The following is a 12,150-nucleotide window of genomic DNA, read 5'->3' as shown; positions in this document are numbered from 1 at the left end:
CGGTGAAGCCGGAGCACACGGACATGGTGGCCCCCGACGACGAGGCCGCCCTTAATTGGGCGAAGGAGGACTATGTTTGCGAGCAGGTGCTCCGCCAGCGCCGGGCGTATGCGGAGCTCTAGGCCCGGCGTCGCGGGCGCGAGGAGGGCAGCGTCATCGTCCTCGACAGCAACGAGGAGGACGAGGCCGGGCCGTCCAGCGCCCCACCGCCTGTGTTTTGCCTTTCGGTTTGCATTTTTTTTCGCTCCTAAACAAGATGGCCGAAATTCGGTCATTTTAAAAATATCGGTAAAATCTCGGACGAAATTACAAAACCAAAATTTGAATTTTAAATGAAATTTAACAAAAAAATTGGCAGAAATTCGGCCGGAATTTTTGAAAACGAGCAGAGAAAAAATATGGTAGTCGAACAACACTGAAGAATACGTTTAAAAACTGTGCATCAGGTCAACATCATCATCAGTTCCAAAAGAATAAGATTGAAACATGGACAGGGAGAGGTGCTTCAGAGTTGAGGAGGAGTTGCCGATGGATTCAGCCGCAGCGCGCAGCATGCAGCCCACACAGGTCGGCAGCAGGGGCTGGGTCGCCGGGAAGGCGAGAACAGGCAAGGAGCAGCAGGCTCGAGCGGGGAGGCAGGCCGTGACGAGCGGAGGAGCCGCATCTGGGGCGTAGCGCCGCCGCCGCACACACATGTCGAGCAGGAGATCGTGATTTGTCTAGGGTTAGAGCGTTTGGTTCGATCCTTTTATATTGGGCAAAGCGTGCAGAGGCTTCATAAGTTGGATTGGGCCAAAAAGAGTACAAACTGGGCCGAAAAATTTGGCCGGTACAGACATTTACCGGGCCCAGGCGAGATGGACGGAATTCGGCCGAAAATTGATTTTTTTGGCCGAAAATCAAAACACAGCCCACCGCGCGTCGATGACCCTGGCCAGGGGTGCAGCAGGGACGGCGGCGGCTCCGGCGGGGCGCGCGACGACGATGACGGCGGCTACACCCGCTTCTACAGGCTTCTCGGCATGTAGATGACGGGCGGTGGACGCGGGCGCAGTGCCTAGGCGTAGTTTGACATAGTTTAGGCGTAGTTTGCATGTTTTTAATGTTTTTTGTACAAATTTCAATAAAATTTCACCGAGTTCGTGAAAGTTCGTCGGGTTTGCAAAAATTCTATGAAATAACGCCGAGCCCGCGATGACCTATGGGCCGACGACCGGAAGCGGAGTCGTCCCACGCATCAATCTAGCGTTGGTTAGCCCCAGGCGGCTTTTTTTGGTGCCCTGAGAGGCGAACGGGTGGAGATGCTCTCAGCCGCCGTCCGGCAAGATGAACACTGGCCGCGGCCGCGAGTGGCGTTGACGGCGGGTGACTTTCGAGTGGAAAAATTACCAATGTGCCCCGTTGGAAAGAAAATTCTCCAGCGCCGAGTAACCTTATTCTAGTCGGAAAAGGATACGCGCCCTCTAGAAAGCCACACCAGGGCCACCGTCGCCGGCGATTCTATCGTGTTCGTCTTCCTCGGATCAGATCGGATCGCCCATTGACGAAATCAAGGGAACATCAGATGCCTCGCGTGCTGTATCACACAAGGATCCGTCCTTGTCCGAGCCCGGATCCCTTCTCATCAGATGCCTCGCCCACTTCTGGTGGACAAATGCGAGCAACTGCTCATGGTGACTGTTAGCCCAAAACTACTGGCTAGCTCTCTCTTGTACACTAACAGAGTAACCAAAATAATCTGCAGCTGCACACCGGGCCAGGAGAGCAAAAACAGCCTAAGTAGCAGCTAGTGCAAGCTAGCACGACACAAGCAACGCTCACACACACTCACTTGGAGATGCTCACGTACTACTACGGAGTGAGGCTCGTGGTAGTGGTAATACTACTTCACTTTGATTACTATTTGCCCTACTTACAACGGATGGGGAGCAGCTTCTTTTATAGGACCCGGATGGCATTTACGGTGCTACTACTATGAACATGCATAGCACATTCCTATCTACTACTAGGAAACTTCCTGCCGTTCAGCTCAGCCTTTTTACTGGCTAAAGTCTAACACTACTTCTCCACCTCAGCCTTTTTACTAGCTAAAGCCTAATACTCTTTCTCCATCTCAGCCTTTTGGACCGAAGAAAGCCTAGCATAGTATTTAGCTCTTTTTTCAAGCAACGGCAGCTGAGTACTGCCCTGTAGACTGGGTTGGATCAACAATCTCCCCCTCAACCCTGTCGAAGGGGCTTGACGTCGATGATCCTGGGAACTGGCGCCGTGCTCGTCTTTCTTGATCTCGGGGTGCTGCGGTCGTCCCGCAGGCTCGCCGAGAAGTTCCCCCTAGGCGTCGCAACCTGTGTGGATCGCCAACGTTGTTGGCGTCGAACAGGTCTGGCCGCTCTGTAGGTGGGGTCACAAACTGCCCAGAAACCACCTCACTCTTGGGTGTCGGTGTTAGTGGGGTCGTAGTTCCTGATGTTACACTGCCCGGGAACTCTTCCCGGGGTCGTCGTGTCAGACGTCATGCTACCCGGGAACTCCCTTCCCGGGGATGACTCGTCGGACACCGCACTAACTGGAGTGGCTTCTCCCAAGCTAGCAGACTCCTTGTCACTCTTCCCAACAAACTTGCTTGTCGGGTCTCCCCCGGCAGTTGTGAGTCGTGCCTCCCGCACGGACTCGATGGACCCCGAGCGTGTCGGGGTTGCGGCGTGGCCGACCATAGAGCACCATTGCTCCTCCACGGTCTCGACGGTTGCCACCAGCGTAGTCGGGGCGTGCCCAACCAGAGAGTGTCGTGCCTCCCGCACGAACTCGATCGACCTCGAGTGTGTCGGGGTTGCGGCGTGGCCGACTAGAGAGCTCCACGCCTCCTGCACGGCCTCGATGGTCGCCAGAGTCATGGTCGAGGCCTTGCTGCCCCATGACCGTCTCTTCATCGCCCCCCAGTTGAGGTCTGTCGAAGAGTGTCGTGTCGCCCACACGGGCTTGCAGGACCCTGAGAACATGGTTGTAAGGGTGTGGCCGACTTGAGAGTGTCGTGCCTCTTGCACGAGCTCACTGGTCGCCAGCATCATGGTCGGGACATGGCCCACCAGATGCGTCATCGCCGTGCCTCCTGACACGGGCTTGTCGAGTCCCGAGGATGTCGGGACCGCGATTATCGTGCCAACTTGCACGGTCTTACCGGGTCCCGAGGATGTCGGGGCCGTGATTGTCGTGCCAACTTGCACGGTCTTATCGGGTCCCGAGGATGCCGGGGCCGCGATTACCGTGCCAACTTGCACGGGCTTGACCAGCGTCGCAGGGGACGTGGTTACCGGAGTGTGGTTCCCCCACACCCGGGTCTTCATCTCCTCCCAGTCGTAGGCCCCCGAGAATGCTGTTGTCGGGGAAATCGCTACCGATGTTGGGAGGGGATCAGTTGAAGAGCTCCGTGCCTCCCGCACGGACTTGACGGTTGCCGGCACCGTGGTCGCCGGAGGTGCTGCGCCCTCCTGCACGGCTTCGATGCTTGTCGGAACCATGGTCTCCGGAGGCGCTGCGCCCTCCTGCATGGTCTCGACGCAAGTCATCATCATTGATGGCCCATCGTCCTCTTCAGCCCGCACGAGATTTGCCGCGGCTGCGACATCCTCGTCAGCCATCCTCTTGCGGCACTCACGGGCCCAGTTGCCCTTGATGCTGCAATATCGGCACTTTTCTCGGTCGTCGTTGACGGCACCTCGTCCGATTCCGCCCTGGGTGCGACCACCGCCTCTGCCGGTGTCGCCTCCATTGCTCGGGGCACCTCCACCACGTCCTTGACGCTTCCTCGCCTCCCAGTTCTTCGAGAATAGGAGTTGTCCGCGGCCGAAGGTCTCACGGCCGTCATCAAGGCAGTCCTCGACCACCCGCAAACGGCCTGTGAGCTTCTCGATGGAGAGCTCGATCAGGTCAAGCAAGGTCTCGATGGAGACCTCTACCTGAGCGAAGCGAGGTGGCACGACGCGGAGAAATTTCCGCACGACTCTCGTGTCGTCCATGGTGTCGTCGAGCACTCGGAGCTACGACGCAAGGCTGGAGATTCGCATGGCGAAGTCGTCAACGAGCTCGCCCTCCTTGAAGGCAATGTTCTTGAAGTCCGCCCGCAGCTTCTGCGTGTTCGCCTCGCGCACGCGGTTGCCTCCGAGGCGCTAGGTACGGATGGCTTCCCATGCCTCCTTGGCGCTTGCCTTCGCCACGAGCATGCCATGCATCTCCGGCGGCATGGCGCGCATTAGCGCCGCCACGGCTTTCCTGTCCTCCTTTCTCTCGACCAGGTCATCCTCCATGGGAACCCAAAGGCTCGCTGCATGGAGGTTGCACTCCATGATCAACACCCACTCGCTGTAGTTCGAGCGCGTGAGCATCGGGAAGGTGATGGGCATGCTACCGCTGATTGCAGTCTCGCGCACGATCTCCCTAACCACAACCTCACCGCGATGGTCGTGCATGGACCGGATGCGCCCTCGCCGCTCCTCCGGAGGCGGCGACTGGGAGCCGTCCTATGATGGCTGCGACTTGGAACCACCCGAGGTGGTGCGCTGCTGCTTTCCTTGTGCACCGGCCATGGCTACTGTAACATGAGGCTCTGATGCCAATTGTTAGCCCCAAACTACTGGCTAGCTCTCTCTTGTACAATAACAGAGTTACCAAAATAATCTACAGCTGCACACTGAGCTAGGAGAGCAAAAACAGCCTAAGTAGCAGCTAGTGCAAGCTAGCACGACACAAGCAACGCTCACACACACTCACTTGGAGATGCTGACGTACTACTACGGAGTGAGGCTTGTGGTAGTGGTAATACTACTTCACTTTGATTGCTACTAGGTGGCGCCTCCTGATGCGGGCATGTCCGCACTCATCTTGTCTTCGCACATTAGATTCACTAGTAGAAAACAGGGCTTTAGTCACGGGGCAGTTTTTACATTAGTCCCTGTTCAGTCAAGAACCGGGACTAATGTGAGCATTTATCCCGGTTCGTGCGGCTAAGGCATTAGTCTCGGTTCACCTGGGACCTTTCTAATGGGTTTTGAGGCATTAGTACCGGTTTATGGCACGAACCGGTACTAAAGGTCCCATTTTCAAACTCCCCCCCCTACCCCCCCCCCCCCCCCGACCGCCTTTTCAGTTTTAGAAAAAACAAAAGAAAATGATGGAAATGTCAAAAAAAAAATAAGTTTCCCATGTGATATGTGGTTTACTTGTTGGGAAAATTTACAAATATGAATTTCGACTTTATTTGCAAAATCGCTCTGAAATTTATAAAATTGGCATAACTTTTGCATACGAACTCGGATTAAGAAAAATTATATGAAAAATCATCTACTCGAAAAGTTACATCCGAATTTAACAGGGGGCCCCCATTAAACATTTTCAAAATCCTTAAAAACCTAACAGAAAAAAAGTTACGGGGCTTTTAAGATCTAGAATGGAAAAAATCGAAAAAATTACTAGTCAAATCTGGTCAAACAGTGGTCAAACTGTCGTCAAACAATGGTCAAACTAATTATTCTAGAATATTAGTGTTACTAAATAATTATTTCAGTTATTTTGAATTTTGGTCAAATCTGGCCAAACTGTGGTCAAACTAATTATTCAAGAAATATTAATGTTACTAAATAATTATTGTTTTTTAAAACAACAGTTTCAAACTCAAACAGTGAAATGTGTCACTTCATGCTCAAGAAAAATTCATGAAGGTTAATAGGATTGACATCTTACTATTGTCAGGAAAACAACAAGTGCAGACTTGGAAACGAGAGAGAATAGAACCCGGAAGTTAAGCATGCTCAGGCTGGGGGAGTGGGAGGATGGGTGACCGTTCGGAAAGTTAGATGATTTGGAATGATGAGGGGTGATTAGAGGATAAATTGAACAGTGATGAGGGGTGATGATTACACACTAGAGATTAAAATAATTCAGAAATTTGAAAATTAAAAAAATTCAAAAAAAAAATCATAAAATTTCCTTTAGTCCCGGTTGGTGTTACCAACCGGGACTAAAGGTGGAGCTCCACGTGGCCGCGCCCTTTAGTCCCGGTTCGTGTAAGAACCGGGACTAAAGGGGAAAGGCATTAGTACCGACCCTTTAGTCCCGGTTCAAAAACTGGGACTAAAAGGGCCTTACCAACCGGGATAAAAGCCCCTTTTTCTACTAGTGATTCCCATACTCGGTCCTCGCTCTCACTCATATACATCAATATAGATGTATGCTATAGCATTTAAGATCTCTTCCTCTTGTGGATGTAACCATATAAAATATATTCATTACAACAATTCCTTGATGGGTTTGCCAACTGAAGAGGGGAGCGGGAAAATAACTTAATTTAATATTAACTATTTGTTGGTTTGAAGCCAAACTTTAACCATACAAATGAAGAGAAAAGATGAGAAACATAAGACATTCCAGATTTTATTAGTGAGCATTTTCTGGACATAAAAGCTCAGTCGCTCGCATTGATAGCCATCATCTTATCTAGAACAGTCTACAAAAGCATATATTGAGATGCAGTTAGAAAGAAAACAATCATAAGTATGTCCAAACCCAAAAAATCAATGTAATATCTTTTAACGAAACTATATCAAGACTATGCCCAATCTCACCTTTTATGGCATTTTATCTAGATTCTTATGGAGGCACTCGGTGTGTAGTACAACCTAATCAACTTTGCCTAACATAAGCCTTGTTTCTTTCTACAACTTGTCGCTGGCCACCAGGTTCATACAGGAAAATAATAGAAGAAAAGAAATCAGCAGTCAAGTCAACACAACTTATGAACTGCAACTAATAGGTGTAATCGCAACAAGAATTAAAATGTGATTTATAGTTTTATCAATGTTTTGTGACCGAAAATAACTTTGAGCATTGATTTTACCAACAAAATGTGAGTTATACGCCACAAAGAGTATGCCATTGGATGCGTATTTCAATGAACTTTCCAATGATATATTTTTTGATGACGTATAACTCATATATTGTTGACCAATAAGTCAAAGTTTCACACAAAAGACACATCAATACAATGTATGCAATCTTCTCAAAATGTACAGACCAGGAAAGACAGAATGGAGTAACAGATATCCACCGCCTGTTCTTCAACTGGAAAGAAAAGATTATGAGACTGAAACCACCAACAAGTGCACGCACCTGAGTCCATTGACACAACCTCGCTCTTCTTGGTGGCGGCCTCCTTATAGAATGAGGTGTCTATAATTCTGAAGACAACACTAAAATTCATAGAATGAGGTGTCAATAATCGGCAAACTGACACACACACCTCCAAAATGGTATACTCGTCTAAAAGTATGAACTTTCAACTTGTAGAGTTCGTAAAATGTTTCAGCTAGATTTACCTGAATGGGTGAAACATGATTCTTAAACAGGGGCGAAGGGAGATCAATCAGGAGGATACAGGGTTTGAACTGTATCTTGCTGAGTAGTAGTGTCCACTGTATTCGTCCTCCTGATCCTCTTCTTGGTCCAGATCCCGTTGGCAGCGTGAAAGATGCTTTTCATTCTCTACAATGAAAAGGGGAGCAAGGAAATAATAAACTTAAAATAAGCTAGCAGAAGAAGTTTCTGACTTGCATCTAAATGCCTCCCATCCTCCATTCATATGTCTTGTTAAATGTGAATTACTAAAAATCAGAGAATTTTGCCTTGGAACTAAAAGAATAAACAAAATAGGTCTCAATGGAAACAAAAGGACATAGTAATATATATGTGAGTAATGAGGATTCTCGTTTTTATTACTGCGGTATCTCTATGCCAATATCCCTACTAAAGAATAACATATAGGACATTTAGTAGCAGTGCAAAAGTCTGCAACACCAACAATGCATGAAGTGCCTAAACCATATTTAAAAAAAGCGCTAGGCGTTAATTGTGCGTTTTGCAACCTATGCGCAGTTATGCACAGATTAAGCGTAGTTATGCGCAATGCGTTTTGTCAACGCCTAGAGCCTAGGCGCGCTTAAGCGCTCGCTTAGGCATGCCTTTTTTAACTATGGACTAAACCATCCCCCGCCCCAACAAAAAAAGTTTATCAAGTATTTATGCTTTATCTCTCCACTTCCATTTGCTAATTACTCCCTCCGTAAACTAATGTAAAAGTGTTTAGATTACTACTTTAGTGATCTAAACACTCTTATATTAGTTTACAAAGGGAGTATAATATAGCCAACAAAAAGTCCAGGATCAGTTTAGCAGCAAGCACAACCCCACGAATTTGAACCCTAACTTGGGTTTCAACACTTTTGGCATGCTTGTCTAAATAAATTGGAATTACATAGGACCAGAAGTATGCACATTCTTCAGAACTAAAACTGATCCACATTTCCATGTCTAGGAATGCAACAATTCAGTTTAGACATCCAATCGCAGTTAGGTTCAGGTTCATGCTATTTTACATGGCCAGCAACAGCAAATGGAAGGCCTTCGCCTTAGGGAACTACTTGTACGTATGTATGTCCTCTGACTAAACTGAATAAAATCACCACGTCGCTATAATATGGTGTCCCATTCTCATCCTTGTATGACTTTTCTCCTCCCAAAATCAAATCTTTGAACCAAAACAGAAAGAAATTCGTTTCATTTACTTTTAGCAACATGTAACAAAAATAAATTGATAACATAAAGCCTACTAAATCTTCCTTTGGTGGAATCTGCACTTTCATCTACCCAAAAGGAAACAAGTTTGCACAATAAAGCACACATGCGGCAAGGACTAATACACATACACATGAAGTGAGATCTCCCCCCTCCCCCCCCCCCCCCCCCCCCCCCCAAAAAAAAGTGAAATTAACCTATCATACATATCTGTCTCTTAGTAGAAGTATCTACTAATGCCGAACAGTACAGTTCTTGGAAAAATGAAGGGAAAAGGGAACAAATTTAGAACTGAAGCATATTTGAAACATATTGATAAGAAATAATTTTTGAATTTTTTTATGACCTGATGCATGGTCATGGGCTTGTTGGTGGATGGATAACGGCGCAAGGGAAGCTGCTTGCTGTATAAAACACACAATAAGCAAAATCAGCCTACACATACTTATACAATAGCAGGGGTAAATCAAAAGGCACAAATTTAAAGGAAAGCTCACAGTGATGTTAAATAATCAGTCCAAATTCTATTTTTGTACTATGACATTGTGTACTTGCACATTACTCTGTTATGATAGTGTGCATTTTCAGGCCTACAGGAATTTGCAATAAAATTCCTTTGACAAATCATCAACCTGTCAATTGATATATAAAACTACGAATATCAGATACTGTGATGACTATTAGTTAGCAAACATTTTTAATATTCACGGGATACTGGAAGAAGAACATGCTGACCTGTATAACATTAACAAGTTTGTAGCTGCTCCATGCCTTGTGTGAGTATTTTCTCTGTTCCTAATACCCCTATGGTGAACAGCGCCTTGTCCTTGTTGAGCCTAACTGCCAATGACTCAATGTTGTACTACCCCGGCAATCCGATTGATCATCCCACTCTCATCCACAACAAAAGCTGATATCCTGTTGGCGCTTGACTACCCTATACGTACACGTTATTAAAGGGGAAAAGGAATCACAATAGATCAATGGTGAAGTGCATCCCATTTGTTCCAATCTTCACCCTGTTCAGCTGATTGCCTGATTTTGAACACCCACAGCTCTTGATCGGCCGAGACAGACACCAAAAACTTCTCGCTAGAATCAACATCCATCGACCATATCTTGATGTGATGGACACCTTACAATTTGAAGGCAGTGTTGTGTGTTGAGGTCCCAAACCCAGATAACCTTGTCCTTGGAGCAGGTCACTAGCTTCTTACCCGAATCCAGGAACACAAAATCAATTACCTACAGCAAGCAATCCCCAAATTAGAGTTATTGGGCCACGGCGATGAATGGGGTCATAGAGAGGCATGAAACCATATCCAAACCTGATCACGGTGGCCACGGGGTCGGAAGAGGCCAGCATGTGCAATGACGTCCAAGAGGTCCTTTTTGTCGGAGGTGAGGATGGCACCGGAGGGAGCGAAGCGTAGGGCGGAAGCAGCAGAGCGGTGGCGGTGGAGTGTCACCTCGCAGGACACGAGGCAGACCCTTGGTTTCGCCGAGATGGACACGGACAAACGAGGCGGTGGCTGGTGGTGATGGCGGGATCCAGTCCGGACAGCCGCCTAGCCACCATGCCAACTTCGCTCTGCTCTGCCCGTGACGGCCGCCGTGTCTGCTCCCATGACACGCCAATCTGCCGTTGGCCGCTGCTGCTCCTCCACTGCCGGTCTAACAGATAAATTAGTGAGTTTATAATAGAACATATTGGTAGAAGTTTATACAAAAATTTAATCAACAACCATGTACACGGCAGACCCTATCACCATATCAACAAGTTCAATTCTGTGTAAATCAATAACAAAGTTGACCTAACCAACCTTTATACGCATGCTCTGTTTACTCTCTGCAATGTATTTCAACTACTCCCTCCGTCCCAAAATAAGTGTCGTGGCTTTAGTTTAAATTTTAATAAATTTGAACTAAAGACACGACACTTATTTTAGGACGGAGGGAGCATTACTTAAGGTAACCAGTACCCAAGCAAGATCTAAATCAACATAGCAGAAGCCATGCTAGTTGCCACATTACCAATTTTAGAAAAATAAAACAATCACATCCTCTCTGTTTTCCTAATAGAAGTAGGCACATCACACACTAACTTCGATGGCGTATGGGTATTCGACCGTTGAAACAGAACATAAGATGACACACACGAACAATCTTGATCAAGTTGATGGTTATATAATCTTAGCTAAGGTAAAATCAGGGTTGTAGAAAAATCATATGATCTTTCTTTGATGGGTGATTGACAGATAGTAGACATTGACATCCACATCCACACACCCGAAAGTGCAAGGCATTATAAGAAGGCACGACTGCACTTAATTACAGGCATAACACGAGACACAAAATGATACTACAAATAGGGGATATGCAAATGTCAATGATCTGAACATAAGCTCTAAGTAAATAAAGGAACACTAATTCTTGTTTTGCCTCCAGCTCCTTAGACCAATACTCAGTTTTATGTGAGTACAATTTGTTAACACGTGAGAATCATTTGACCAAAATGTTGACTACATAAATAAAATTAAACAAGAGCAGTGAGTTTTCCATGATGGCATCAGTAGTGCACACTCGATGTTCTCGTTTTCTTTAAATTCTGGTTGTTGGCGAACTGGAGGTCAGCATGCTTGGATGTTGCTGAACTTTCATCAAACACCTTCTAGGCATAGACAAAAAAGAATTTGTGCAAATAAATAGAGGAGCTGAAGAGAGAGGGTAGGAGGCAAGGGGGGGGGGGGGGGGGGGGGGGGGTAGAGATTAGACTGTACGACAGGTAGGGTGCGGCACCGCACCTTGGGGTCCGCAGCTGCCCTCTGAGAGAGAGAGAGAGAGAGAGATCATGGATTGGATCGGGGACTCACGGACGACGGCGCCGGCGCGGTGGACCATCGCTGCGGCTTAAGCTCCTCCCGGGGTCGCCGCTGCACGCGTGGAGATGCGCCGTGGAATAAGCCACCACTCCCTTTGCTGCTAGGGCTCGGTGGTGGTGGCTAGCACCACCTCGGCGGAGGGGAGATGAGGTAGGCCATTGCTGCGGAAGGAGACGGGGTGAGGCAGAGGCGACGGCGACGCGGAGGAGTGGTTGCGTGTGGAGCTGGAGAACATGGCCCGTGCGTTTGCTTTGTGAGGAAGGGAAAAGTAGAGGGCGGTGTTATCTAGCCCAGCCCCTGCCCAATCGCTTCTCCACGCATTTTTGTTTCTCAGCGATCTGATGTGGCATACAAGCGCCCCATATGCGCATCTTATTGTTTTGAATTTGCCCTACTTACAACGGATGGGGAGCAACTCCTTTTACAGGATCCGGATAGCACCTACGGTGCTACTACTATGAACACTAGTAAGCATGCACGTGCAACGCACGTCTCAAACATAAAACAGGTGAATTCACATAATATAAAAAAATAAACATTTTTAAAAATATAAATCAAATGGATACAAAATGTTTGATGTCGCTCAAATTGTATTCTCAAAAGCAAAACACAATAATGGTTATGTTGCTGCATAGAGTAATAGCAG

The 12,150-nt window shown here is 47.4% G+C and overlaps 1 protein-coding gene and 1 long non-coding RNA gene across 5 annotated transcripts; both read right to left on the bottom strand.

The window, feature by feature from the left end:
- Positions 1 to 1,326: 1,326 nt before the first annotated feature.
- Positions 1,327 to 5,122, bottom strand: LOC147961260 (uncharacterized). The gene has a single exon (XM_087537459.1). It carries the CDS (start codon positions 4,014 to 4,016, stop codon positions 2,427 to 2,429), a length of 1,590 nt encoding a protein of 529 aa, XP_087393585.1. The 5' UTR covers positions 4,017 to 5,122; the 3' UTR covers positions 1,327 to 2,426.
- Positions 5,123 to 6,229: 1,107 nt separating this feature from the next.
- LOC125523847 (uncharacterized) lies at positions 6,230 to 11,772 on the bottom strand. 4 transcript variants are annotated; one of them, XR_007290454.2, is made up of 9 exons: positions 11,496 to 11,772; positions 9,951 to 10,296; positions 9,358 to 9,867; positions 9,120 to 9,254; positions 8,969 to 9,026; positions 7,368 to 7,533; positions 7,162 to 7,241; positions 6,618 to 6,720; positions 6,230 to 6,499 (listed from the first exon to the last, which is right to left on the bottom strand). It is a non-coding gene; the product is annotated as an uncharacterized LOC125523847 (long non-coding RNA). The 4 variants fall into 4 exon arrangements; XR_015612063.1 differs by having other exon boundaries at positions 6,230 to 6,489; XR_007290456.2 differs by having other exon boundaries at positions 9,951 to 10,288.
- Between the last annotated feature and the right edge of the window lie 378 nt (positions 11,773 to 12,150).

Source organism: Triticum urartu, chromosome 7A (assembly GCF_056163025.1).
Source record: "Triticum urartu cultivar PI428250 chromosome 7A, HENAU_Tu73, whole genome shotgun sequence".
Taxonomy (NCBI): domain Eukaryota; kingdom Viridiplantae; phylum Streptophyta; class Magnoliopsida; order Poales; family Poaceae; genus Triticum; species Triticum urartu.
The sequence above is the reverse complement of the archived record's forward strand: the minus strand, read 5'-3'. Positions and strand labels throughout refer to the sequence as shown.

Excerpts from the sequence above, each read along its gene's own strand:
- LOC147961260 (XM_087537459.1), bottom strand. The coding sequence starts at position 4,016 with ATGGACGACACGAGAGTCGTGCGGAAATTTCTCCGCGTCGTGCCACCT.